The 25,715-nt window shown below is 49.8% G+C and overlaps 9 protein-coding genes across 9 annotated transcripts; 4 read left to right on the top strand and 5 right to left on the bottom strand.

Annotated features, from left to right (window-relative positions):
* Positions 1–159: 159 nt before the first annotated feature.
* On the top strand, positions 160–1,288 carry TrAFT101_003666 (uncharacterized protein). Its single transcript, XM_024905800.2, has 3 exons — positions 160–289; positions 377–611; positions 691–1,288. The coding sequence occupies exons 1-3, from the start codon at positions 224–226 to the stop codon at positions 1,017–1,019; spliced, it is 630 nt and encodes a 209-aa protein (XP_024766573.1). The 5' UTR covers positions 160–223; the 3' UTR covers positions 1,020–1,288.
* On the bottom strand, positions 1,196–4,474 carry TrAFT101_003665 (uncharacterized protein). Its single transcript, XM_024903173.2, has 8 exons — positions 3,851–4,474; positions 3,400–3,477; positions 3,101–3,206; positions 2,935–3,045; positions 2,603–2,881; positions 2,296–2,545; positions 1,926–2,239; positions 1,196–1,872 (listed from the first exon to the last, which is right to left on the bottom strand). Exons 1-8 carry the CDS (start codon positions 3,906–3,908, stop codon positions 1,536–1,538), a joined length of 1,533 nt encoding a protein of 510 aa, XP_024766574.2. The 5' UTR covers positions 3,909–4,474; the 3' UTR covers positions 1,196–1,535.
* Positions 4,475–5,273: 799 nt separating this feature from the next.
* On the bottom strand, positions 5,274–10,723 carry TrAFT101_003664 (uncharacterized protein). Its single transcript, XM_024903174.2, has 2 exons — positions 7,012–10,723; positions 5,274–6,931 (listed from the first exon to the last, which is right to left on the bottom strand). The coding sequence occupies exons 1-2, from the start codon at positions 10,277–10,279 to the stop codon at positions 6,861–6,863; spliced, it is 3,339 nt and encodes a 1,112-aa protein (XP_024766575.1). The 5' UTR covers positions 10,280–10,723; the 3' UTR covers positions 5,274–6,860.
* Positions 10,724–12,629: 1,906 nt separating this feature from the next.
* On the top strand, positions 12,630–14,398 carry TrAFT101_003663 (uncharacterized protein). Its single transcript, XM_024907338.2, has 2 exons — positions 12,630–13,143; positions 13,205–14,398. The coding sequence occupies exons 1-2, from the start codon at positions 12,975–12,977 to the stop codon at positions 14,302–14,304; spliced, it is 1,269 nt and encodes a 422-aa protein (XP_024766576.2). The 5' UTR covers positions 12,630–12,974; the 3' UTR covers positions 14,305–14,398.
* TrAFT101_003662 (uncharacterized protein) lies at positions 14,381–15,606 on the bottom strand. Its single transcript, XM_024903175.2, has 3 exons — positions 15,536–15,606; positions 15,381–15,458; positions 14,381–15,301 (listed from the first exon to the last, which is right to left on the bottom strand). Exons 1-3 carry the CDS (start codon positions 15,560–15,562, stop codon positions 14,639–14,641), a joined length of 768 nt encoding a protein of 255 aa, XP_024766577.1. The 5' UTR covers positions 15,563–15,606; the 3' UTR covers positions 14,381–14,638.
* A 1,046-nt stretch (positions 15,607–16,652) lies between these two features.
* Positions 16,653–17,579, bottom strand: TrAFT101_003661 (uncharacterized protein; the record flags this gene model as incomplete). The annotated part of the gene is made up of 2 exons (XM_024909300.1): positions 16,653–17,298; positions 17,392–17,579. 2 exons carry the CDS (start codon positions 17,577–17,579, stop codon positions 16,653–16,655), a joined length of 834 nt encoding a protein of 277 aa, XP_024766578.1.
* An 806-nt stretch (positions 17,580–18,385) lies between these two features.
* TrAFT101_003660 (uncharacterized protein) lies at positions 18,386–19,033 on the top strand (the record flags this gene model as incomplete). Its single annotated transcript, XM_024903176.1, has 1 exon — positions 18,386–19,033. The coding sequence occupies one exon, from the start codon at positions 18,386–18,388 to the stop codon at positions 19,031–19,033; it is 648 nt and encodes a 215-aa protein (XP_024766579.1).
* A 48-nt stretch (positions 19,034–19,081) lies between these two features.
* Positions 19,082–20,365, bottom strand: TrAFT101_003659 (uncharacterized protein; the record flags this gene model as incomplete). Its single annotated transcript, XM_066126957.1, has 6 exons — positions 19,082–19,247; positions 19,325–19,485; positions 19,552–19,636; positions 19,701–19,726; positions 19,815–20,126; positions 20,189–20,365. 6 exons carry the CDS (start codon positions 20,363–20,365, stop codon positions 19,082–19,084), a joined length of 927 nt encoding a protein of 308 aa, XP_065983065.1.
* A 2,513-nt stretch (positions 20,366–22,878) lies between these two features.
* OCT1 (Mitochondrial intermediate peptidase) lies at positions 22,879–25,705 on the top strand. The gene has a single exon (XM_024907339.2). The coding sequence runs from the start codon at positions 23,098–23,100 to the stop codon at positions 25,498–25,500; it is 2,403 nt and encodes an 800-aa protein (XP_024766581.2). The 5' UTR covers positions 22,879–23,097; the 3' UTR covers positions 25,501–25,705.
* The last annotated feature ends 10 nt before the right edge of the window (positions 25,706–25,715 follow it).

Genomic DNA, 25,715 nt, shown 5'->3' with positions numbered 1-25,715 from the left:
TACCCCATCCTTAATACGGATGCTTCCAAGTGGGTCGAGAAGCCTCTATTGAATTATCAATTAGCCACATCACGTGACATACTCCACCTCAGCCTCGTCGTTCGAATGTGGCGCGCCACTCCTACTTCTCTACAGCGTGCCATCCCGATTACCATTTCCAAGCTTCGATATATCCAGCCTTTAGGTGACAACAAAAAAACAACCTCACCTCCCATCAATCACAATGGCCAACTTCCTCGCCTCCATTTTCGGCACAGAGCTTGACAAAGTCAACTGCTCATTCTACTTTGTAAGTTTCACACGCGCCCGCCGCGCCTTTGCAAAAGGCAAAGAAAAAAAAAGCAAGGTAGTTGAATGCTAACACACCAGCGATTAGAAAATCGGCGCCTGTCGCCACGGCGATCGCTGCTCCAGAAAGCACGTCAAGCCCTCCTACAGTCAGACTATCCTCATGCCCAACCTCTACCAGAACCCCGCCTACGACCCCAAGAACCGGATGAACGCCTCGCAGCTGCAGAATCACTTCGACGCCTTCTACGAGGACATCTGGTGCGAGCTGTGCAAGTATGGCGAGCTGGAAGAACTCGTCGTATGCGACAACAACAATGATCGTATGTTTTTTTTTTTTTCATATCCTCAACTCCAGGATATATTCACAGAGCTAACCTTTTTTTTTTTTTCCTTCAATAGACCTCATCGGCAACGTCTACGCCCGATTCAAGTATGAAGACAGCGCCCAAGTCGCTGCCGACGCGCTCAACAGCCGCTGGTACGCCGCGCGCCCCATATACTGCGAGCTTAGCCCCGTCACAGACTTCCGCGAGGCCTGTTGCCGCTTGAATTCCGGCGAGGGCTGCGTCCGCGGCGGCTTCTGCAACTTCATCCACCGCAAGAACCCCAGTGAGGAGCTCGACCGCGAGCTCACGCTCAGCACAAAGAAGTGGCTCAAGTCGCGTGGCCGGGATGAGCGGAGCGCCAGCCGATCGCCTACACCAGAGCCTACTAGAAGGAGGTTTTAAAAAGGGCAAGAAAATGGGGATATAACGTGCAATTAATGTCTTTTTGTTTTATTGGAATTGAGAATAATCAGGATGAACAGATGGGTTTATATATGCTCTGCGTTCAAAAGGCTTGGCGTTTCGGTGGGAATCATAAAGCAAACATGTAATCAGTCATCAAAAGGGAGAGTTTTACGGTTCTCGTTAACATTAGCATCGAATACTTTCTTCGCCTGAATTCGAAGGTTGATATAGTTGATATATTTCCTAGCTGGTCAACGCTGTCCGTCCAATCGTATTGTCCATGCTAGTCCTAGACCCAAAGAACCCGCTTCCTGCCAACACTGAAGAACATTAAGCACAAATGCATCATGGTGCGCGCCCATTTATATATAGTAGTAGCCTGGTCCGATGTATTGCGCCGTTATACTGTTAAGGTATTTCCCGCCCTCCTAGCCAATGATATTACTCCCAAAGTTTTCAGTTCTCACACAAAAATCATTCACCTCTTTTTGTTTTTCATTTTATCCTCATGTCTCACAGCAAGTCGCCGTCAGCTGGCAAGTCCTTTCTCATGTCTTGAGCAAAGTCAATCAAGGGACCCTCGGCCGGCTTGCCTGTCGCTGCGAGCAAGGTCTCAATTTCATCGGGCTTCTTAGTGGCTGGTTTAGAAGCTTCGTCATTGCCAAAATCGATCAAGCTGTCCTCCTCCTTAGGTTTCTTCTCGACCACCTGGTTTGTCGACTTTCTGACCGACTTTGGTGAGGAAGCTTGTGCTGGAATAGATGGCCCCTTGGTCATGGGCTGGCCGGCGAGAATGGGATATATGGCCAAAATTTGCTCAGTTTGCTTTTGGGGGGATGCTGAAGAGTCACTATAAAATATCAGCAAAAAAGATCAGAGTAATTCAAGGGAGATAGGACCAACACGTGGGCATTGATTATCCACTCCAAGTTCTCTTCCCCTTCCTCTGGTTCTCCTGGCCCGCTGTGGACGGCACGGAAGAGACGCGGAAGCCACTCAACATTATCCTGAGCCCTTACGGCAGCTTCTTCACGTTGCCGATCTTCAATCTTCGTCTTTTCGTCCGTTGCCAACTCGTGGTTGCGCTCCTTGACAGCTTTGGCCGTCTTCTCCCATAGTCTCTGGGATTCCCGCTCTTCCTGTTCATCGATAGGTCGTGCCAGAGGTGGGCTGGGTTTTGACTTGTTGGCATCAAAGAACATGTCTCGGTGTCCCGTCTTCGTTTACTCATATTAGCAAAGTGTTAGTTAAGTGGCGGTTGCAACCAACTTACCCTCATATCCTTGATATACATCTCTTCACTCCACAGACCAGAGAGCTCAAACAAGACCTCGCCGGTGCTCTCCCTCTTAATAACACCGCCAATGGCGTTGTAGGTTCCTCCAACCCAGCCCTTTGTCTTGAAGTCGATATCAGCGGTCAAATCCAGCTCAGGACATCGTACAAAGCTGTGGTCGCCAAGCTCATATTTCATTTTGCCGAACAGAATTCCTCTCGCATACATGTTGGGTTGTGTCAGTATGCTGCATCAATGTTAGCGCTCATGACTGCAATTCGAGACGGATTTTGCGGGGACTGACTATTGCTCTCCCTTGGACTTGTTGCTGCCTCTGTTTAATAGGGTAAGGAAAGCAATGCCTTCCATCAAACTAGCTGCGGAGTTGCCCAGGAATCTACTCCGAGGTTTGAGGGTTCCATCGATCCGAATGTGATGATCAGGTGCCATGTAGAAATAGCTTGACTTGGGAGGATGGTGTGACGTCTGTTCGGAGATGTAGTAAGCTCGCTTGCCGTCCTCGAGGTCCCAGTAACAGGAGAATATTTCGCCCAGGATCGGATTTAACGGCTTCTTGACTCCCCTACAAATCGTTAGCCAAACCGGCCAGCTCGCTCTATTGGAAAGGAAACATACGGTGGCCGAATATGCCAGCCGCTCAGATAAAACTTGACGACGGATACGAATCGTTCAGTGGGATCATCGATATTAGGAATATGCAGGAGCATCTCGGGGTGGCACATGAAGCTAAAAAACAGTCAGCAATACCATTATGTGTTGATGTAGGCGATTGTCGGCGCACTTGGTTATTCTCTCGAGCATGCTTCGAGGCTCAAGAATGAAAGTAGGCAAGACGACGCGACTCAGATCGGCGCCAGGGCGCAGCTGAGAGATGATGTGTGAGAGAACTGCACGCATTCTAGTCAGCCCGGTGTTTCCTTCTGCTGACGACCCAGAGAAGCGGTTGGGGAGCTGGCTTGTGGGAGATTTCAAGCAGTTGGATGCAGCGCAAGCTTTATCCAGCGCTCTGCATCGCAACGCCAAGCAAAGCCAAGCGATTCCCCCCTCCCCCGCCATGTATATGAAGTTGCCGCGACTTACCATTGCCCTGATCGGGCTCCATCACCTGGGTATCGTCATCGTTGTCGGTCCTCCCTTCGTCGGTCGAGGATCGGTTGCCTGCAGGTGGTTGCGCAAACCAGTTGGTTAACATTTTGGAAGTGTGGGATTGTTTCGTGAAGTAAACGTAAAGTTGGAAAAAGAAAGAAAAAATAAGATATACGATCGTAAAGCCGAGCAAGCCTTGCGAGCTCGGAAGACGAAAGGAGGAAGCAGAAATTAAGGGGCGCTTAGGGCAAAATAGGGCATAGAAAATGGTCGCCCTATTGCAGAAAAAGCAGGACGAGAGAATATAAATAAAAAATACTCTTTTCGTCTGTGCCTTGGAGCTGGGTTGCGTGTGTTTTGCAGGTTGTCGAAATAAAACAGAAAAAAAAAAGAGGTCACTCAGGTCTAAAGAAATGACGAAGCGGAGGGGTCATTTAGCACTTACTACCAGCTGTAGAGGATCTGCTCCTCCGGGGGAGAGCTAGCACGGATGAAAGCCCCATGGCCCCAAAAACGGGTAGCAGCTAGGACAGCTCGGTTGGGAAAACCAAAGAAAAAAAATCCAGAGGCTGGCAGCCCCTCTGACTCCTTTTTTCCCTTATCAGAAATCTGAATGAACCAGGGCAGTAAAAAAAAAAACAAAGACCAGGCTAGGGCGTGTAAGAGGCGTTCGTGGCGAGCTGGAGCAGGGCGAGCTGGATTCCCCTCCTTCTTGGCAGCCGAAATCGACTGTGAATCCCAAATCTCTGGACGGGCTGGGAGGCTTGTAACAGCTGTCTGGTGGGCGTCAAAGCGCCTTGTACGGTGGCGGAGTCTGTCTATACTGACGTATTTTCTAACTGGCGGCGAGAGGCGGCTAATGGGGTAAGTGAATAAGACGGCTCAAGTCCGTCCGCTTGGCTCCGAAGAGAGGCGCTTAGCAAAAAAGTCAAGAGGTGCAAAGGAAGCGATGGAGAAGGAAGAAGGAAGAGAGAGAGAGAGAGAGAGAGAGAAAAGAGAAGAAAGAAAATGCCAAGACAAGAGGAAAAGAAAAAATAAACTACGTCAAGCTAGAAAGGCCAATAGATGGAGGAGCCGGGGTAGCTTTTTGTCTTGTCGTGTTTTTAGCCAGGAATGCAGCCCAGTGAAGGTGCCTTTGTACTACGGCTCTGCGTCAATGAGCTGATCTACTTTGGACCGCATCCATGTACACGGGATATACAATGGAATGGCCCTGCAGCCACCCAGATGCGTTGAATCATACATGAAGGGCCACAAGGTTGGGCGGTTTCCAACGTCCCAAAGCCGGTGCCGGCTGCCGAAGCGCTGTTGCTCGCCGTTGCTAGGCTGCATCTTTCGCAGCTCGGGTGCCTACAGACGGCTACGTAAGGCCATTCGTAGGCCCTGCTGAGGCCTCCTCTACGGGCGATGATGCCATACATGAGGACGGGCGGCGGCGGCGAAAAAAAAAAGGAACAAAGAGCAAGCCTTGGCACATGTCAAAAAGGACGCCGTTGTCAGGACCGCAAAATACGAGGTACCCTGTACCCCCGCCAAAAGCCAGACGATCACATGCTTTTCATGTTCTCTGTACATTAGTGTCCCCAACAACCTCTATGACGTTGTGCGCTAGGACCCTCCGCAAGGCGCCAGGCTAAGGCCGTTCCAGACGGATCCAACACATGGTTGACAAAGCGAAACAGCGCTCACAAGGAATTAGGTCAGCGGGATATATGCACATACAAGTAGGTACACGTCCTCAGATTCGTACGTTTGGCCGCGTGCGAGAGTGACGAGGCAAGGCCGACATTTATGCAAAGAGGGAGGCAGAGCGTTGAGAGAATTGCACGTGTCGTACGGGACGCTGGACTTGTCACTGGAGCATGCAAGGCAGCCAGACTGAGCCAAGCATCTACATGGACAGCAGAGCAGATCTAGTCTGGCCTAGAAGAAAACCACTATTGCTGGTCTCTCAAACTACCTCTTAACTTGTACACACACCTAAACAGCAGTTGTCGGTGCAAGATGACTTCCTTTCTAGCCCAAGCGCTGCATTGTAATAAACCCTCAAGTGACTAATAACACAAAAAGCCATAAGCAGCCAACGATTTTGTCTTCTCCCCTCTCTTGTCTCTCACTAGTTACAGTACTGTACATAATATGACAACGACGATACTATAATAAACGTTAGAGCCATCCTTCCCCAACAAAATTTCCCCTTTCCCTGTCCACAAAAACCAATTTATCCATAGCAGTAATCAATTCGGTTGCCGGAATTCTCCCCGGAGCCGCGCGGGGGTTCCAGTAAAAAAAAAAAAGGGCAGCCCACGCTCTTCGGAGTCGATATAAACTCCGGCCATCGAAAGATAGGTCTAGATCCCAAAAGAAAAAAAAATCATACATAAAAAGAAGTGTCCACGCGACCTACCTCCCGGTTTAAAACTCCCGGGTTTTAACTAATAAAAGAAAAAAGAACAAGAAATCAGTCCCCTTAGTATCCCGCCGCTCCCGAACCAGTTCTTTGACATTTGAGGAGATACTTTCCCGCCATGTCCTCTTACAGTTAGGAGCAACTTAACTCGGCAATAGGCCAAAGACCTGTTTTCCTTGATTCGAAAAAGAGACTTGCCACCGCCTATCTTTTGTGTTGATTCGAAGGATTACTATGGCTTTTTGATCTTATGTCTCCGGCTGACAAAAGCATCAACTGCCAATGTTGGTGTGTGGCGTTCCAACAATGACAGGTCTAGACTTGTCACAACTACCAAGAGCTCAGGCATCGTCTCATTTTATACATCATTCGGTCCAATTAATCTAACCACCCTCCCTTGTCAAAAGACACTTGTGGTTCTAGAAACAGTAAAGAAGGAAAGAAGAAATTAACACCCCAGGGATATACACACACCAGTATATTCATGTTGATTTAAAACTGCTTTTGGTCGGCCTGGGTGAGACCAAAGAGGGGCAGCACATAGTCTTTCCAAGGTACTCCGTCTTCCGCAGTCTCCCCCAGCCAATGCTTGCAAGAAAAAGAAAAGAAAAAATTACATCAATCGCTAAATCTGACGCTGTTCTTCATATCAGGGTCATGCTCCTGCTCTTCATATTTTTTCCTTCTTGGGTATTCATAGTCTGCCTCCACAGAAGCATACCTAGGTTGCATGCTCTTATACTGGTAGATAGCCTGATCATGGGGCTCTTTCCCCCACACACATCCATTTCCAACTTGCTGGTGGCTCTGCTCTTCTACTCCCCGAATCCGCTCTTTCGTTGCTTTTAATATCCCATGATACTAATAGTAATCTACTCCAAAAACTCCGGCACGCTAGAAAGCAGGATGCATATTGCTTGCTATGTTGCAGCTCTTAGACAACGTATTTTAGGGGGGCATGCAGCGTAACCACTATTCGTGCGCGCGTGCCGTCACCAGTTTCATACAAGTTGACATTTTACGTATCCTCGTAGCTGCTATCCATTCATTTGACTCGTGATATTCTCGAGGAGCCCTTTATAGGGGCTGGAAGACACTGCGCGAGGCGATCCCGGTCTATGCATGCATATTGTCAGCAAACAGCTCATTCTTTTCCCTATTTGATCAGTAAATACGACAAAGACAGGTGGGCTTACCTTCTTCGTTTTCAAACATGATCGAAATATCATCATGCTCGCCCGGCAGATCCGGTAGATCCAGGCAAACAAAGGCCATATCGTCGTAATCCCCATCCTTGTCGGCCGGCAGCCGCGGGAGAGGAAACTTGGCATCAATAAATCGGATGCCCGACTTGCCGCTTCTATGAAAGGCCTCGTATAGATCTGTTTGCTTCAACACGAAATTCATACAATGCCCATGGCTAAACTCTTCGAAAAATGCCAACAACTGCAGCTGCTTGTCCTCTTGCCTGATGACCTGGATTCTGGTGTATCCCGCCTCCCACTTCTTGTGGATTGGCACAACCATGCGGCGTCGCGCAATGGCAAAGGTCACTGCCAGCGAATCAAAAATGACTTCGAAGCCGAAAACCGCGTACTGGAAGGCATGGAGGTCCTTGAGGTTGTTGAATTCGATGGATCGTATCGTTTGGTTCGTCTTGATAAGCTGCAGCGAGTCCCACATGTTCCTCGGCACGTCCTTGCCCACTTGCGATTCTGCAACGGCAATAGTCATATCCTGCTGGGGTTGGCGAAGGAGTTTGAGCACTCTGGCGTTGCTAACCTCCAAGCGCATGCGTAATTCGCCAGGCTCGACATTAATTCTATCCGTGATCGTACCATACTGATGCTCCAGAACAATCCTCAGCCTGTCTGCGAGGACCGTAGGGGCCTCTTCTCCCTCCGCGCCGTACTCGTCATTCACCACTCTGCCTGCTTTCCACTGCAGTCGGCTGAAAGGTGACATGCCAAGTGGCTCACGAAGGCTTTGGGCAATAGTGACGCCGGTAATTGGCACATCAGCAAACACTTTCTCGCCAGGCTCTACAGATGTACCCGTGAGTAGAGAGTGGAAGCGATTTCGCTCCTTTTCGTCACTAAACACCATGACCATGCGTCCTTTCTGCCGGCCATTTTCAAACTTGACCGAAAAGGCAGGCAAGTCTCCTTCAGCCCTGAAGAAGCCAAACTGCACAGGCAACGGGGGAGGATAAGAGTGAGAGACTCCACAAGCTGTCCTCGTCTTCGGTCCTGTGACAACCGCAATGCGGAACCCGGTGTGCCAGGTCCGTTGGCCCTGAGGGCCATTTTCTTTTCGGAGTTTTTCAAAGAGAGCTACATCGCAAGAAGGTATTGGTTCCTTGGGGAAAGCCCGGGAATTGGGGTCCGCATCCAGATATTGAAATGATCGTAGGTTGTTTCGAAATACGACCTGTTCGTCTGGTCGAGGCTGGAGAGTCGCTTGAAGCTTCGTGGCGTAGTCGTACATATTGTAAAGCATCTTGTAATCACTTTGGGATAGCTGCAAGGCCAACTTGAAGCCACGCGGCAGACGCAGATCAAAGGAAGATGTCTCAGGCCTCCAGCGAATATCCCCCCAGGATGGTCCCGTTCCTTTAGTTCGGTCTTGGATGGGTAGTTGGATGTTGCCATCTTGGCTAGATACCACGAAGATGAGTCCATTATGCTTGCTGGGTCGAACCAAGGAAACCATGCAGGGGAAGCGTAGCTGCTTGTTCTCTCTTCCTTGCTCCATCAGGAACACATCCGCCGACATTCTCCCGTAGCAAAACGTCTCTGCCGTATCACCCACAGGAAATGCGTCCAGTAGCTCCAGATAGGTCATAGGGTGCTGCATTGCGGTGAGGCCGCCGCCCCAGTTGCCTGTCATTAAAGCCACCAGATCCTGGCTTAGAGGCGGATACTCCACCCAGATTGACTTGTCGATGGTTTGCGGTAATACGGCATCTTCCGGTGGCAGAATTTCGTTTCGCTTCATCGAAATTGCCAGCTTCGTCAAAGCAGTGACCAAATTCTTGGCCACATCAGCAACCTCGGGGTCTGGGGCTTGACCTTGCGATTCGACAATATCGGGGAGGACTTCCTGGCAAAGCCAATACGATTTGGCCAAGTTAGAGTGTGCCTGTTGTCGGTCAAGATCCAGCTGCATTTGTGACTGGGGTGTCGTTGGGCGGTCTCGTATAGCGGCCTCCAGACCCATTCTGCCCTTCAGGAACCACCACAAACTACCCCGCGCAAGCTGTGATTGAGTGCAGGACCCCAGTGGCCGTACCTGCTCGGCATGTAGTCGAAATAGCGCAAATAGGTGCCTACTTCTAGCAATAAAAGTCTTGAGAGCCTCATTGGCGGCCGCTGCGTCGGTAACTCGGACCGAAAGCGCTCTCGAGGCCATGGACGGCGGAGGACGCGATGCGGGCTCATTCTGGGTGCCGCTGGGGCGTCGTGGCATCTGTTTTGGCGGGTTGGGATTGTTTGGCGAAGCGTGTGCGCTGGAATTTGTAGACATGGAGGTAACAGGGCTGTATTCCGTAGGTTTGATTTGGGCTTCGGGAGATGTAGGCTCTGGCGAATCGTTCAGCTCGCGGGATGAAGGCAGCTTCTTCTCACCCCAATCGTGCTCGGAGGCCGCACTGGCAGTGCGGACAGCCTTGGCAAAGGCTCTTCCCTCGGCCAATGCCATCTGCGCATTTTGGACTTCAATAAAAGACTTTCTGTTTTCATCATTCCTTCCGCCTGGAGCTCCCAAGAATCCCCCTGGAGAGAGGTTCCTGCCAGGGTCCAGAGAGTTCTGGCGGTCCACCCCGAGCGACGAATTCGTCCTCGTCTTTGGCAGAGTCTTTGTGTCGGCATCAGGGCTATAGATGGACGAAAATGACGTCTGAACTCGGGATATGGGTTTGGGTACGAAATCATCCTGTGCCGATGATATGTCACTGTTCGAGTAAGAGGGTCTGCTTGAGGGGGGCTTTGGCCGGTTCTGGGGAGGCATAGGCGGGGGAGACGACTGCTGGCCCTTTCGCCTCGATATCTCTATGGTTGGGTTCTCACACTCGTCACCGCCTTCGCCGATGACGTCGGGGTACGTCTCTGTGAACTTGACGGCGAGGCCCTTGCGGCTCGGTCGTGGGCTTCGCTTTGGGGATCGCACTTCGACGCCAGCGCCTGGAGCGAGAGGACGGTTCTGCTGGGCCTGCTGGTTGACGGCCAGGGCCTGGGGAAAGCGGGAGATGCTGGTGTCGAGCTTCGGCAGGGCGACCGTGGGAGGAAGCGGTGGAGGAGGATGTGTAACGTTGAGGGTGTCGGCCGAGCTCAGGAAGGCGTCAAGGTTGGATGCATTGTTGCTCTCCTCCAGCTTGCGGTCCTTGCCGCCAAACAGCTTGCCCATCAGCCGTCCCCTCTTGGACGACTTGCCCTCGTCGGCCATGTACGATTGTGCGCTGTCCATTGTTGACCGACTACAGCACCTGGTGTGGGCGGGATGATGCTCTCGCTCTGCTCTCCTGGACGCTCTGTGCCGCCAAGATATGGTGCGTGGTTGGCACCCCCCGTCGCCGGCTCGGGAAAAACACTGGCAGCGAGGAGTCTTACTCCCCGTGCGCGACTAGATGGCTGCAGTGCAGAGGCTGAAGCCACAGGAAACGGGCGATGAAGCTGTAGGAGGGATGGGTTTGGCCAGCCAGCATGTGCAGAAGAGACGCAGGCCTGGGCATGGGGCGGCAATGCAATGGCGGTTGTTTTTGTCGGGATGCAACTCGTACAAGTACTACCAACTGCTACAGAGGCCTGGGAGGGTGCACTTTTGCACGGCCGGTTTATTAGGATTTACTGCCGCACCAGGTGCTATGTCGTCACGAGGGAATCCAATTGGACTTGATCGGCGTCTCCAGGGAATGGCGAGGAAGTTTCAGAGCATTCAAGACGGCTAGACCACGCAGCGAGCAAACCCACAGCCCTTCTGGAGATGGGGACGACCCTTATCGCAGACCCAGGGGTGCAGGTACCACGAGGCGTGTAGGTACCTCCTCCTGGGGTCTGGGCCGGTACTGGACAAAACAAGTACCGTGGCATTTATTTACAGCTATGTAGGCATCTATTGGCCAATACGAACAGCTTCGTATTCCCGCCTTTGCTTCCCGCTGTGCAGATTCTATAAATGCTTTGTTCGTGTTTCCCCCCTCTCTCAGTGCCTCAACCACGCCACCACCAACATGGAAATCCACTGTCGTGAACTATGCCCGCAGTGACCTCCATTTCTCGTCGTCGCTCTCCCCACCAACCAGCCCCTGAGCGTCTCCTCCTTGTGCTCATCGCGGGCCAGGAGGGGCTTAATAGTGGCTTAATAGTGGGGTCAGAGCCCATCTGCCCAGCCTGATGGCGCCTAATTCGCTGAGCAGCAGAGCTGGTACGAGAACAGCCAGCAGAAAGTTGGGGGCATCGCCTTGTTTAGCGCCGAGCCCGCAGGCCCAGACGAGCATATCTTTTGTCTGTTTGCCTGTAGTCCTGGCTGGGCGTTGGCCGCCAAGTCTATCAACCTCCAGGGCTATCAATCATCCGCAACCTTTCAGGGCCTTTCAGATCCCCTCGGGTAGCCGCTTTGAGTGCTAGACCCGGCTAACAGGCACTTGTGCATGCTACTATACAACGTTAGAGCCAGCCTGTGGGATCCCTGAAACCAAGCGCCATGACCACCCTAACCCAAGGTTCAAACTCATCTCGTTCAATATTGAAGGACGACGCATGCGGCGAGGTCAGGCTGTTGTTCCCTTTTCTCGCATCCCTTGTCGGCTGGCCGACCTTGCCCTCTCTTCGAAACAAATCAGGCTCTGCGCGGGCGAGGGCTAGCCGCGCAATAGTTGTATAAGGGGAATTAAGGAATGGGCCTACATATTCGCTATAATTGCCCAGGTACATACATATTTCCCAATGTTTCGAAGATATTGATTCAAATCAAAGCCAATACACAACTATCGCGGCGTCTGAAAAAAAAAAAAAAAAAAAGGATCCTCTGAGAGTAGCAGTAATAGCAGTAGCAACAGCAGACTTGTGTTGGTACTAGGTCTTAGGGCCGGACATCATTTGATCTACGCAAGTTATAGCCTTGTTTATCCAGAGCCAACGACTGGGGGGCACATCAAGATCTTGTCTCCTAGTCGCTGTGTTCCCAAATTCGAAACTCTTTGTGCGCTTCGAGATCGCGCCTCGTAATCATGGGTTGCACTGCACCACGCAATCCCACACACCCTCCTGGTACGTGCGCCCAAAATAGACGCAGCCTCGCATACATATTCCTCAGTGCTGAGAAGGAGGCGGGCTCATCGCCATCGTCGACAAAACATCGTATTGCCATCGGAGAGGACGCCTGAAATAGCAGCATTATTCATTCCAGCTCCATCAGGGATCACTAACCTCCAGACTAGTCCGAGGCACCGCTAGCGGCACTATTTTCTAAATTGCAGCTATTTTGCGCTTGTTCTCGAGCTGCATACAAGCATCATCTGAGTAGACGATACATGTACTCGCTACGTGAGTAGAAGCCCCCAAGCAAGCAATGTACAGTACCTGTTTTTCCTACAACCGCTATCGGCTGCATCAACCTGCAAGCCCAGCCCCTCGCCAAGCGAAAGTTGCTCTCAGCCTTAGCGAAAGGTAGATTGTCACGCGACATTTAGCATTTGATTACTTCCACTCCCAATACCACAGGCCTTTATCGCCTGCAATTTAGCCAATATTCCATAGACCCCATCCGCCTAGATTTTAAGATTGCGGGCATTCCCATCGTTGCTACGTGGTGATATGGGCGCATTCCGGGCGCAAGCGAGCTGCCGCCCTCTCCATTCCCACATTTGGTCTCACACATATCTAATATTATACTGAGTCCCTGTGGCTGAAAGACACCACACGCATCTAGATTTCGACAAGCGGAGCAGAGCTTCGGCGCCGAGTCCGTGACCCCACTTCGGAGCGAGTCTCCAGAGTATGAAGCAGGATGCCGTTATCGATAAGAGATAACGCCGATAAACGCTAGATGAATCATCATCTAGGCCTAGTGTGGCATCCCACTTCAACTTTTGATTCGCCTCATCTACCTAGTTTCCATCTTACAAAAAGAGCATGTAGCAGTGCCTCCCTCCCCGAGTGGCATGCTTTCTAGGTTGCTGAATAGAATCATGGCTTCAGAGGTCAAGATGGTCCCCATCCCTCGCCGCGGCGTCGACTACCGCGGCAAGATTGTCCTTGCGCCAATGGTGCGCTCTGGCGAACTTCCCTCTCGTCTGTTGGCACTCAAGTACGGCGCTGACCTTGTGTGGGGTGAGTATATACAGTACTTTTTTTTCTACCATGTTATAGGATTTTAACCTGAGCACAATAGGCCCCGAAACTGTTGACCGCGCGATCATCGGGACGACGAGACGTTACAACGAGGCTACGCAGACGGTTGAATGGTATCGAGTTGCTTCCCATGGACAGAAAGAGCCGCCGCCGGACGCAAAGGAAAACATCATCTACGCTACTCACCCTGAGAAGGAGAAGAATAAGCTCATCTTTCAGATTGGCACGTCAGACCCGGATCGCGCGCTGCAAGCCGCAAGATTGGTCGCAGCGGACGTTGCTGGCATTGATGTCAATGCCGGATGCCCTAAGCCCTTCAGCACAAGTGGTGGCATGGGCGCTGCCTTGCTGCGGACGCCAGACAAATTATGCGCCATTCTGGAAACGCTTGTCAAGAACATCACCCCCGAATTCGAGATCGGTATTAGCGTCAAGATTCGCATTCTTGAAACGCCAGCTGAGACCGAGGCCCTTGTCAGAAGACTCGTCGCCACGGGCATTACTGGCCTCACGGTCCATTGCCGAACAACACCAATGCGTCCCCGAGAGCGTGCTATCCGTGGCCAGCTGCGTATGATTGCCGACATTTGCCACGAGGCTGGCGTGGCCTGCTTGATGAATGGCGATGTGGAGTCTAGAGACCAAGGTCTAAAATTAGCAGAGGAATTCGGCGCGGATGGTGCAATGATTGCCGTATCCGCGGAGAAGAATCCCAGTTGCTTTAGGGCTGAGGCCGATGGAGGCCTTGCCCCTTGGGAAGAGGTCGTCAAGGAATACGTCAAGACGGCCATGGATGTCGAGAACCGGTTCGGCAATACCAAATATCTCCTGGCTCAGATGGTTCCCGGAAAAGCCGGGCTCCACCAACCCTTGACTCAAAGCAAGAATTATACAGCTGTTTGTCAGATGTTGGGTCACGAAGAATTTTTGGAGCAAGCCCGGGAGGCAGACGTCAGACGGGGACTGGACAAGCCACCAGTCAAGCAGTCAAAAAAGGGTAAATCAAATGCCACTGCCCTGGCCGCCGGCGGACAGACAGGTCAAGCAAGAGTCAAGACACAGCAGAAAAAAGCGCTATCCGAGCGAGTAGCTATTAGTGCGCAACCAGAAACGGAGTTGAAGCCCATCATTTCTGTGTGATGAAGCTCATATATTATAGACAAATAACATAACTAATGAACAATAGACCTACACAATAATATACACCTCAATGGACACGAATTCATACCTTGGCTACAATACTTCAAAGTGAATATGTATTTGTATAGTCTGAAGTATCTCTGTTACTATTTCCCCCGCCTTTCATGCCGATCTTACTCTTTTCTTTCTTATATCTCGTCTCCGCCCTGCTCAAGTCTCCATCTGAACCGAATGAGATGTAAAAAGAACGGCTTTTTAAGAACAAAAATCTCTATGTAATGGTACAATCGCTTTTCTTAATAACACACGTATGGTTTCCCCCCTTTTTTTTCTTTTATTTTCCCTGCTTAACCCAGTTCTCCAATGCCTCCCGCACATCGGTGACCTTGTCGTCGACGTATTGTACACCCACCTCCCTGTGGACCTTGGCAAACGAAATGGTCTTCTGGATACCCTCACGCAGCTTGATGTGGGACTCAGCCACGGCAGGGAACTTTTGCTCGTACTTCCACGTCAGGTCGGAGACGTTCCTCATCGTGATGGGGAGCACAGTCCAGCCGGCGCCGACGCCCAGGGCAAAGGGCACGGTGGCGCGCAGGACGACGCTGCGGTTGCGGGTGAGGATGCTGCCGGCCATGGCGGCGACGAGGACGTAGATGGCGCCGGGCATGAGCTTCTCGCCGCTCTCTCGCGGGGGTGCCAGGGAGGCGATTGTGCGGGTGAAGGACTGCTCGAGGTTGAAGGCCGAGTCCACCGTCTGGTTGACCTTGTTCTCGGCGGCGACGGCGACGTCGTAGAGGAACAGGCGCGCTCGGCCGATCTGGACGGCTAGGCGGTCTGTAGGGGTAGGGGTCCAGGACGGCTGCTCCTCCTCGTTGCTGCTGCTGCTGCTGTTGTTGTTGTTGTCCTGGATGGGCTGGCTCGGGAGAATCGCCGGCGGTGATGGTGCTGAGGGCAGCGGAGAGTAGTGCTCGGCTTCATCGTAGATGGGTTTTCTCTGCTCAGGCACGATTAGAAGGTCACGGCCTTGCAGAAAGAAGAAAGGAGAAAGAAGGGAACCACTTCTATCAACATACCTTGGGAGCCTCAGCAAAGGCGACCGCTGGAGAAAAAGCAATACCACCGAGGGCGGCTGCGGCCAGCGGCGCAAAGCGCTACAGCAAAGAAAAAAAAAAGTCAATTAGCCTGCACATACTGCTGAGGAGAAGAATATCCAATTGCAATTGCCTACCCGTTGCAGGAGCACTCTCGCGGCCATGATTGCAGGCGATTCTGGCGAGCTTCGAGAAGATTCAACGACGTATTTTTGGAAAAGGCGCTCAATGCGATCGATCTTGTTTCGCCTACCCGCTCTATTCCGATGGATGGAGCGGCGCAGAGAAATTCCGGCCCGGGGGCTTTTGTGGTGGTGCCAGATTATTGCCGAATTGGGAAATCCAAGAGACGAGCACGAACACGTTAGGTACTTTTTACCTTCCAAATACTTGGTGGTAGGAATTCATCTAAATAGCATCAATCTATAATTTTTTTTTTTTTTTTTTGGGGGGGGGGGGGGGTCACTTGTACAATTGTTTCTTTTCTTTCTTTCTTTTTTTTTCTTTTTTTATTTTATTTTATTTTATTTTATTTTTTTGGTTTTCGTTTTGCATTCCTTATTGTCAGAATCCTAGGTAGGTAAGTACTGGTAAATACTAGTACTTGTCCTTGGCCAGCCAATGCCTACGTCTATAGTACTTCCAATGTTCAGAACATTTACCTCTTCTTACGAATGTCAGTTTTCTCTTTCTGTCTATAATACTAAGAATTTTCCGATACACCTTAAAATAATAAACATGTTTTCTCCATGTATTTTCACTATGGACATTTTTAATCACATTCGAGTCGGATTGCTGATACATACCACCTGATCAAACCGTCTACTACGCGTCGTTGGAAACTACATGTGTTAGGATGATGCCTCCAAAAGAAGCAATCACGAAGAGGAATGAATTTTTTTTGGTTTTCTTCTATTATGAGCTATATAAGAGTTAATTGAATTACCATAAGTTTAGACTCTATGCAACAGTGGCCGGTATGAATGAGTACACAATGTCAATAGCTTCGCCAATGTTGGGCACTGCCAGCAGTATACTAACTTGACATATTATTTAGTTCTAACAAAATAGGAACAAGATGAATGGATCACGGTGCAATACCCAGAGCTCTACACGAACTATTGATTCTTGAGTGCTGGCATAGATCTCTGTAAGACTGGCATGGTGGTTCCCTGATGCGCGGCTCGCCATTTGATGTCATGTTTGACATGTACGATACGCTATTTGCCATCGTTACTCCGTCAATACCATCAATCATAATTTAGATTTTGTCTTTCGCGCGGCGGCTATTCTTTGCATCTGTTTTTGAGGGATTCCCGCGCACATCTTCTCCACCGCGGTATATGCTTCCTGCACAGTTGTATGCTCATATGTCCGTCTGTCATCTTGGAAGAACTGTGTCTTGATATCCACCAGACTGGAGTCACTAAGGTGACTACCAAGGTCTTTATCGAGCTCTTTGAGGACTTGTTGCAAGAATTCTGACGGGTCAGCTCCACTCGCTTTCGATCCATGTGAGAGCGGCTGAAGAATCTTATTAACAAACCCACATGCCAGAAGTTCGTCGGAAGGGATACGCTTGCTCATCATCAGAGCTTCTTTTGCTTTTGTTACGCCGAGGCGATCTCGCAACGCACGTGAGGCGCCTCCTTCGGCTGCAAACCCAAGCGATGAGAATGGAAGAAGGAGGTATGCGTGAGGCCGAGCGTATATAAAATCGGCAAACGAGATCAATGCCGCTGGAAACCCGACAACAGGCCCATTAAGGCCCACTACCAAAATCTTAGGGTGCGTATAAAACGCTCGGGTGAGATCGACGTTGTTGAACAACGACGCCGCCAAAATATCTTTGCGGTTTGGCGCTGCCATTACTTTACCCAGATCAGATACATCCGCGCCGCTGAATAAAGACCATAGAATTAGCCAATGGTGCAATATTAGAGAGTGAGAGTGAGAAAGTCTGAAATTGAGTGTAATATTATTTTTGACATACGATGAAAAGAAACGTCCGGTTCCAATGAGCAAAGTAATGGTAACCTCATCGTGCTTTGCTATCTCTCGTAAGCACTCCCCTAAAAAATAGAACTGCTCCTCATTGAAGGAATTCAACTTTTCAGGCTGATTAAGAGTAATTACAGCAATGCGCCCATGATAATCGAGTGTTATAGCGTTGTTTGGCATCTTTATACAGTACGCAGAGATGGCAATGGGGGCAATGGTGTAGGCAAATCTAGTTCTAGGTGAGGATCAAATTTATAATTATAACACAGCTACATACGTGTACCTACGCACTTCAAATAGAACAACTAAGTCCTAATGCCGTATTATGAAATCCATTCTGATATAACAAAGCACATGTTAGATAGTATGCGACCACAGTATCACTGTGGATCTTCTAAATGTATCTATACAAATCCATGCTTCCCTTTGGTAGCAAGACAATTATTATTACAGTGTTCTTACTGCTTCTTGGGATTTTTTCCTCATTCCATCATATATCAGCCCCATATGCTTTATCTCTGAAAACGGTGCTCTTACAAATTTGTGCAAAGCTCCGATAGGATCCGGCGATATAGTAATACAGCTAAACACATGATACCTGCGGGGTGTGCATATTCTGACCAGAAAGAAAGCACTTATCGGCCCCAGTTGCTTACAAGTCAACATTAACGCCCGCACAGGGCCATGTGCATATTCCGAGGTCCGTGATCCGTACTATTTCGGCATTTACAAAGTGCATTGTGTGTAAGAGAGGTGATTTTCAGCCCTACAGAGTAAATTATAGCCTTGCCGACTAAACCGAGTGGTTTATGCCAATATTTACGCCCCCATCATCAGGAGCTAGTTTAGCAAACCATTATAAGTGTGTTTATGGTATTGCAAGAGCATGCATAATCCCCTAAACTTACAAAATAAGTGGTTGACTGTCAAAACATTTATTCAAGCTCTACCTTTATTGTATACATTCTACAACAATTGGTGGGAAAATGGAGCACTTTTCCAAAATATCTTACATCATCCCGATATTACAGTCACAAGACTATGAGGTTGTCCCGGTTTGGGGGCGAATTCGCAAGCTCAGCGGCGAAGACTTCTTCTTTTCTGAGACACTCGCAACAGGATCGACAATTCCGCATTGCTTGATGTTGAAGAAAGTAACTCTTCCGGTATTGGTAGAAGCATCAGAATTCGATCCGGCCATACATTCGAAGGATAACTTCACCTCGTCTATTCATTCTTACGAGAATACGCCTCCCCACCTAATCACGCTCTTTGAACTATCCAGCCCGGGTGTTTGTTCACATCCTTCAACAGCACATGGGGGTCTTTTGTCAACTATTCTTGACGAAGCTATGGCTCATACACTGGCTGCGCACTTCTCAACAGATCCAGAAAAGATCGACGACGTAAGGAGAACTCTGTTGACATCGAAACTCGAAGTGGCATTTAAACGCCCAGTCCGAGCTCCAGGGATATTGATAGTCAAATCTTGGTGCGTAGCATACAATGGGCGGAGGCATTGGATGAAGGCACAAGCTGTTCAAATAGAGCCTGTCAACGGCCAACCACAAGGCCAAGAAGAAGTCAAATTAGAGGCATCTGGACTGTGGATAAAGACTAGTTCTAAATTGTAATGCTCATAATCTATACTCTATTCTCTATTGTTTCCTTCGCGGCTGCGTTCATCTAAGCTGCAGAGTCACTTGGAGCCCCTTGGAATCTCGTTTAGGAAATGGTGCCCCCAAATCGTGAGCAGAAATAAGATCATCTTTTATTGTGCCATTATTGTCCACATCAAAATGGGTGAATATATATGCAATTGCAATATATATTTCATAGAACGCTAAGCTATCATTTTTGGGCCGATATTAGTTTGTAGTCTTCTTTTTTTTTTTTTTAAATACAAGACGATCGCCATAACTTACTGCATTCCAGGACATATTCTTGAGCCAAGGCCAAATGGACTGAGATATTTTCTCAGTCGTTTGCTGTCTGGCTGAAGCCATCGATCCGGGCGAAAAGTAAGCGGTTCCGGGAAAAGCTGCGGATCTTCATGGTGAAGCCTTGATGTCATGCTTATCGGCACCTTTCAACACGTTTAATCAACCATCTCAGGAATCTACAACGGGTAGATGGAGTAATTTCAACTTACACCGGCAGGTATCCGCCATTGGTGGTACTGTACGTCGCTGGACTTGTTTACTCTGGGCAGCCTTGAGCCCACGCCATGAGCGAATCTTGAGAGGATATTAGCAAAGTTCGGTCAGCTCCTTGCACTGTGTGAAGTTGATGTGAACCTACCGGAGCCCTTCAGTAATAACAGCAGACTAGAATTACGAATTTGGCAACATGTCAGCTTCTGGCTATTATTTTCCTTTTCCATATTATACTGTTGTCCAAAGTACAAGAACTAACCAAGTAGGACAAATTTTGAAGTGATATGATGTCAATATCGTCGTTTAGGCTGATCTCTGCGTCGATAAGCTCTTGGCGTAGCATCTTTTGAATATCCGCATTTTGAAGGATATAAAAGGTAGTGACGGATAATGCGTAGCCAGTCGTCTCGGTACCAGCAACAATGAATTGCTCTGCTTCTTGAAGCAAGCGTTCGCGAAAGTCTCCATTTTCCCTGTAGTTGTTGGTCTTGATACGATCAAGCAGACATGGCCGTGATTTTTCAATGTCAGCTGGCTTCTGGATGGTCTCATCAACACAAGCCTCTAATCTCTAATCAGGTGGTCAACTCGCATTTTCTCCAAAGTATAACGGTAGAATATTGATTCACTCACTCTGATAAGTTTTATTAATGACCTTGCAGGGCCAGTCAACAATCGCTTGAATATCAGATCGGGCATCATCATCATCAAAGGCTGGAGAAATCCAAGAAATCGCATAGTAGTGGCTGCTTCAAAAAATAATCTCAAGCCAGACTGAAACTCTTCACCTAAATCGTCAGAGTCAAGCATGTTTAGCGAAGCCGGCAAAGCATATGCAGACACCGTATCCGCTGCTATGCACCGATATAAATTTGACATGCATAGCGGCTTTCCCATGTGAGCGTGATGGCTCATGATGAGGCCGGCTTGCTTCACTTTCTCAACGATAGTTGGTACGAAGTCTCTAACAACAACTGGAGATAGGAAGTTCTTGAACGTTGCCCGTCGGCTCTTGTGCACATCGTGATGTTCGGTACTGACCGTGGCGCCAGGTCCACCAAACACTCTATACCACCAGCCATATTTGTCTAGTTTTTTGACTGAAGAAAATGCTTCCACGCAAAAATCAGCATCTTTAATATGCACTTCATATGGACTAATGCGCACAATTGGTCCTGTAGTTTATGGATCCTGCTGTTAGCCTATTATAAACCAGTAGCACTTTATGTAAGTCTCTGACCATATTTTTCATGCATTCTTTCGATCTGTCGTGTATATTTTCCACTGCATATGACTTCATAATAAAATTCGTAGAGCAGAGTGCTTGCTGCCAACTTTGAGCCTGGAATCTTTGCAAGTGATGAGAACCAAAGATGATAAATCACTGTTCCCGCTTGCCAAAGGGCAACTCCACCAAATAATAGCACAAAAATAAACATGGTTATGATATGAATGACGTTCAAACACAGCAATGGAGCTTATTTTTAGGTCATATGCATATATTTTGCTTGTACTACTTATATATGTCAACTAATGGATAAACAATTACTTATCAACTTGACTTATTCAAAGATAGGCGTGCACCCTTTTCCCATGTGACGCTTACTTTAGTCAGGGCTGCATATACGGCAGCTTTCTTATCTTTGCTGCAATTTCTCAATGTTTACATATTCTAGCAATATTGTTCCAAATAAGCGCTAAAATCTCATTGAGTTTGTAGCTCTATTCGATAGGCTGCAAGACGTGATTTTTCTTTATAAAGATTTCGTGCGTTAATATCTCGTTCTTCTACACGGCATGACCATATTGCGGAGGAATATCAAAAAGGGTAAACAACCGGAACGATGTATAAGCAACAACATAAGCACATATATATGTGTGTGTATTTGTATTCATTTGACAACTGCCGCGTTTGCTCCTCATGGGTCTCGTTTGATTTCCTTGGTCATGATTTAGCTATGAATGCTATTTGACGAATTATCACATGTATGGGATTCGTTCATTTACTTGTGTATTTATTTGAATATGTTACTGTGAATAGTTTAGGCGGAGGTGGAGTGCTTAAAAGGTAACTACATTATCTACGAGGATCATATATAGCCTAATACTTCCAGAACTCGAATTACTATTATGGACTTGTCTGACTATTGACTCCATCTACTTGGTCGGCCGGCCATACTGGTTGGTATGAAGGAAGTATATAAATAGGACGGCTGAATACAAGCCTAAGCCTTTGGTTCCTGATCTCAAGGGTAAACATGCGGGACGTTGGAATCCATTTTGGGGAGGGCGTCTTGATGAGGTATCTTGATTGGGAATTCCTGGAGATATTACGACGAGGTATCAAGGAGGAGGACGATCCGTCACAGCGGGAGCTGGGTGTTATAGGGGTGTTGCTAATTCCAAGAATTCGCCCCCGTCTTTGATTCAGCAGTAGTGTAGTAGTATGTAGTCTATATAGCCGGTCGACAGGGAGGGCTATATTAAAACTACATCAAACTGACCCATCAATTTCAGATACTACCAATCTAGATTAACGATCGATAATCAGATTAAGGTATTGTTATAAAGATTCTGGCTTGAATCATCAACGCAGCTTAATAATCTACTTAACCAACATCATATGGAATATTCACGTCAATATGCTCATTCGCATGGATTCTTCCCGTATTTATTCCTTGGTAGAATGTTCGTATTCACTTTGCAATCTCCACATAGATAGCCTCATAATTAGACTGCTCGCCCGCTATTGACACAGCTTGACGCCAACAATCAAGGATCATTGAGAAACGAGCTTTAGATCACCACAACTGTAGTAAAGTTAGTCCAAATTATCAAGGTAAGTCCTTCCAAGGCGAGCCGAGATATGAGACAGCAACCACGGATTAGATGAGCGAGAGCACTGGCTCTGCTGCGGCTGATATTTCCGACTCGAAAGAGTCGTCTTCAATGTGGATATTGATTGAACGCAGCTGATGGTGTGCAAGCAGATACTTAGCATAGCGACATTTTCATCACTTTTTACTGTCTTATGGGTAGACATAAAAAATGTGGAGTGTGAGAAAACAACCCTGTTCTTGAGCGGCACGGCACGAGACCAGCGATCCCTTCCGTCTGTGTAAGTGAGTTCTTTGGAAACGCGGAGCGATGAGGGAGGGGTTCACGGTTACGGTTCGGAACGAGACGATCAGCAAGCAGATGGAGCACAAATCACTGCTTTGTACTGAGCTGAGATGCCATGGATGGTTGGCATTATCATCGATGGCTGTCTAAAGATGAGGTTCCGGCGAGTCATTTAGCAGAGACACTCCCATCGACGCTTCATTGGAGGGGCATCTTCTGCTGAACGCATAGCCGGCGTTCGGGATCTCGCGGGTACATCCTTCGAGGTACCACCCACCCCTCGCAGCTCCGAAATCGTCGTCCCACCTTGATTTTTTCCGTCTTGTCGTCACGGCTTGCATTGCGTCGCGCATGTCTATCATGAGAAATTCTGGTTCCTCGCATGCACCCAATCGTTGTCTTTGCCCCCAAACCCAACAATGCTTAGCTCCAGAGGCTCCCGCCTCTGGGTCTGCACCCGATGCTGTCGTCGCGTGATCAAGGGAAAACAGAGCCTGGACCAGATCCGATGGGAATCAACCGCTGCGACTGCAACTGCGACTGCGACTGCGACGCCGGCAGCCGACCCTGCGAAGCTCCCGTTCGACCACTTCACAAGCTCTCGACACGATGATGCGGTCCTCCGCGAGCTGTTCGACGCGCCATCCGGGCGAACTTTCGCCAGCTTCAGCCTGAAGAAGAGCCAAGGCCTCTTCAAGAACCGCTACCTGACCAGCCCTGACGGGTTCCTTGCCTTTGCGCAGAAGAACCTGGAGAGAGCGACCAAGATCGTCCACCGTGTGCTCTCCGCCTCGACGACCCGCGAGTACCAATCCCTCGTCCGGGACCTCGACCGGCTGAGCGATTTGCTATGCCGAGTCCTCGACATGGCCGACTTCGTTCGCATGACGCACCCCGATGTGCGCTTTCAGCAGGCCGCGGCAGATGCCTGGTCAATGGTCTACCAGTACATGAATCAGCTCAACACCATGACGGGACTGAGTGACCAGCTGGGAGAGGCCATGGCCCGGCCCGAGGTCACTTCGACCTGGTCCGAGGAGGAGAAGCAAGTGGCAGAGCTGCTGAAGCTCGACTTCATGAAGTCTGCCGTCAACCTGCCCAAATCCGCGCGCGATAAGTTTGTTGAGCTCTCCTCGCACATTAGCGACGTCGGGTCGGCATTTGTCCAGGGCATGGAGCCAGAGCGTAAAGTCGTCACGCTGCCGTCTCATCGCTTCTACGGCTTATACCCCGGCCTTGCCGCTTCGCTCAAGACCCGGTCCAACATTTCGATTCCCACCACCGGCTCTGAGGCCGCGGCCGCTCTGCAGAGTGTCTATGATGAGGAGACCCGGAAGGAAATATATCTCGCCCAGCGAAGGGCATCTGGCCGGACCATTAAGCTCCTGGAGACAATGCTCAAGCTTCGAGCCGAGTTGGCCAACCTCGCCGGTTTCCAGAGCCACGGACATATGGCATTGAAGGATCGAATGATGGCCAAATCGCCCGCCTCAGTGATGGAATTCCTGCTTGCCCTGAGAGACCACAACGCCCCCATAATTCAGCACGAGCTAAGCGAGTTGACGCAGAAGAAGCGCGAGAGGCTCACTATGCAGGATGCCACCCTTCAGGCCTGGGACAGAGACTTTTACATGGAGCAGATCAGGGCTGAGATGCGATCTCGGGTCCGGTTTGATGACCATCTAACGGCCTACTTCTCCGTCGGCACCGTCATCCAGGGCCTATCCCGTCTATTCGATCGTCTCTACGGCATCCGCCTGGTCCCGCGGGAGACTCTCCCTGGAGAGACCTGGCATCCGGACGTCAAGCGGCTCGACGTAGTGTCTGATAACGGCGGCCAGGTCGCCGTTTTGTACTGCGATCTCTTCTACCGGCCGCAAAAGTCACCAAACCCGGCACACTTCACCGTCCGATGCTCCCGCGAGATCCTCCCCGACGAAGTCGAAGAAGCCAGCTCCGACCTCAACTCTCCCAACACGCCTACCTTCGAATCCGCCGAGCAAGCCGCCAACGACGGCATGGAAATCTCCACGCACGACGGCACCCTGAAGCAGCTCCCCACCATCGCCCTCGTGTGCGACTTCCCCAAGAACGACAACGCGAAAGAGCCCGCCTTCCTGTCCTTCTACTCAGTCGAGACGCTCTTCCACGAGATGGGCCACGCCATCCACTCCATCCTCGCCCGCACGTCCTTCCAAAACGTCTCCGGCACCCGCTGCGCCACCGACTTCGCCGAGCTCCCCTCCACCCTCATGGAGCACTTCGCCGCCGACCGCACCGTCCTCTCCCTCTTCGCCCGCCATTGGAAGACCGACAAGCCCCTGCCCTACGACCTCGTCGCCGAGCGTATCCGCGTCTCCAAGCGCTTCGAGGGCATCGACACCGAGCACCAGATCCTCCTCGCCATGGTCGACCAGGCCTACCACTCCCCACAAGTCGCCTCCTCCTCCTTCGATTCCACGGCTGCCTTCCACGACATCCAGCGCCGCTTCGCCCATGGACCTCGCGACCCTCCCGAGACCCGCTGGCAGGGCTTCTTCGGCCACTTGCACAGCTACGGCAGCACCTACTACAGCTACCTCTTCGACCGCGTGCTCGCCGAGCGAGTCTGGCGCGTCGTTTTCCGTGCTGGCGAGGACGGTGCCGCCATCGGTCGTGAGAACGGCGAGCGCCTAAAGGAGAACTTGCTGAAATGGGGCGGTGGCCGAGATCCCTGGACGTGCCTTGCTGATACGCTGCAGGATGACCGATTGGCCCCTGGAGACGAAAAATCCATGGCTTTGGTGGGCAGCTGGGGGCTCAGAGATGGCTTGTCTCATTAGGTGAAATGATGGGATTCTAGGAGTAGTAAACTGAGAATAAATGTTGAAAATACTCAATAACATGTATGAATAATGGGAGACAAAACAAAGAATATTTACTTACGTAAGGATGAAGAGCGTACAGCATAAGCAATGTAAGGGCCAAGGACTAACATGTCCTTTGAAAAGACACCTCTCCCATAGAGATTTCACAATAGAATAACACACTTTTAGAA

This window comes from Trichoderma asperellum, chromosome 2 (assembly GCF_020647865.1).
Source record: "Trichoderma asperellum chromosome 2, complete sequence".
Taxonomy (NCBI): Eukaryota; Fungi; Ascomycota; class Sordariomycetes; order Hypocreales; family Hypocreaceae; genus Trichoderma; species Trichoderma asperellum.
This window is presented reverse-complemented; position numbering and strand designations above follow the sequence as displayed.

Bases quoted from the DNA above. Each gene is read 5' to 3' on its own strand.
- TrAFT101_003666 (XM_024905800.2), top strand. From the start codon at position 224: ATGGCCAACTTCCTCGCCTCCATTTTCGGCACAGAGCTTGACAAAGTC. The intron at 290-376 runs GTAAGTTTCACA...ACCAGCGATTAG, and splicing joins TCAACTGCTCATTCTACTTT to AAAATCGGCGCCTGTCGCCA. The intron at 612-690 runs GTATGTTTTTTT...TTCCTTCAATAG, and splicing joins ATGCGACAACAACAATGATC to ACCTCATCGGCAACGTCTAC.
- TrAFT101_003665 (XM_024903173.2), bottom strand. From the start codon at position 3,908: ATGGGGCTTTCATCCGTGCTAGCTCTCCCCCGGAGGAGCAGATCCTCT. The intron at 2,882-2,934 runs GTATGTTTCCTT...AACGATTTGTAG, and splicing joins GGCTGGCATATTCGGCCACC to GGGAGTCAAGAAGCCGTTAA. The intron at 2,240-2,295 runs GTAAGTTGGTTG...GAGTAAACGAAG, and splicing joins TGTATATCAAGGATATGAGG to ACGGGACACCGAGACATGTT.
- TrAFT101_003664 (XM_024903174.2), bottom strand. From the start codon at position 10,279: ATGGACAGCGCACAATCGTACATGGCCGACGAGGGCAAGTCGTCCAAG. The intron at 6,932-7,011 runs GTAAGCCCACCT...ATGCATGCATAG, and splicing joins CATGTTTGAAAACGAAGAAG to ACCGGGATCGCCTCGCGCAG.
- TrAFT101_003663 (XM_024907338.2), top strand. From the start codon at position 12,975: ATGCTTTCTAGGTTGCTGAATAGAATCATGGCTTCAGAGGTCAAGATG. The intron at 13,144-13,204 runs GTGAGTATATAC...TGAGCACAATAG, and splicing joins CGGCGCTGACCTTGTGTGGG to GCCCCGAAACTGTTGACCGC.
- TrAFT101_003662 (XM_024903175.2), bottom strand. From the start codon at position 15,562: ATGGCCGCGAGAGTGCTCCTGCAACGG. The intron at 15,459-15,535 runs GTAGGCAATTGC...TCTTTGCTGTAG, and splicing joins CGAGAGTGCTCCTGCAACGG to CGCTTTGCGCCGCTGGCCGC. The intron at 15,302-15,380 runs GTATGTTGATAG...GTGCCTGAGCAG, and splicing joins CCTTTGCTGAGGCTCCCAAG to AGAAAACCCATCTACGATGA.
- OCT1 (XM_024907339.2), top strand. From the start codon at position 23,098: ATGCTTAGCTCCAGAGGCTCCCGCCTCTGGGTCTGCACCCGATGCTGT.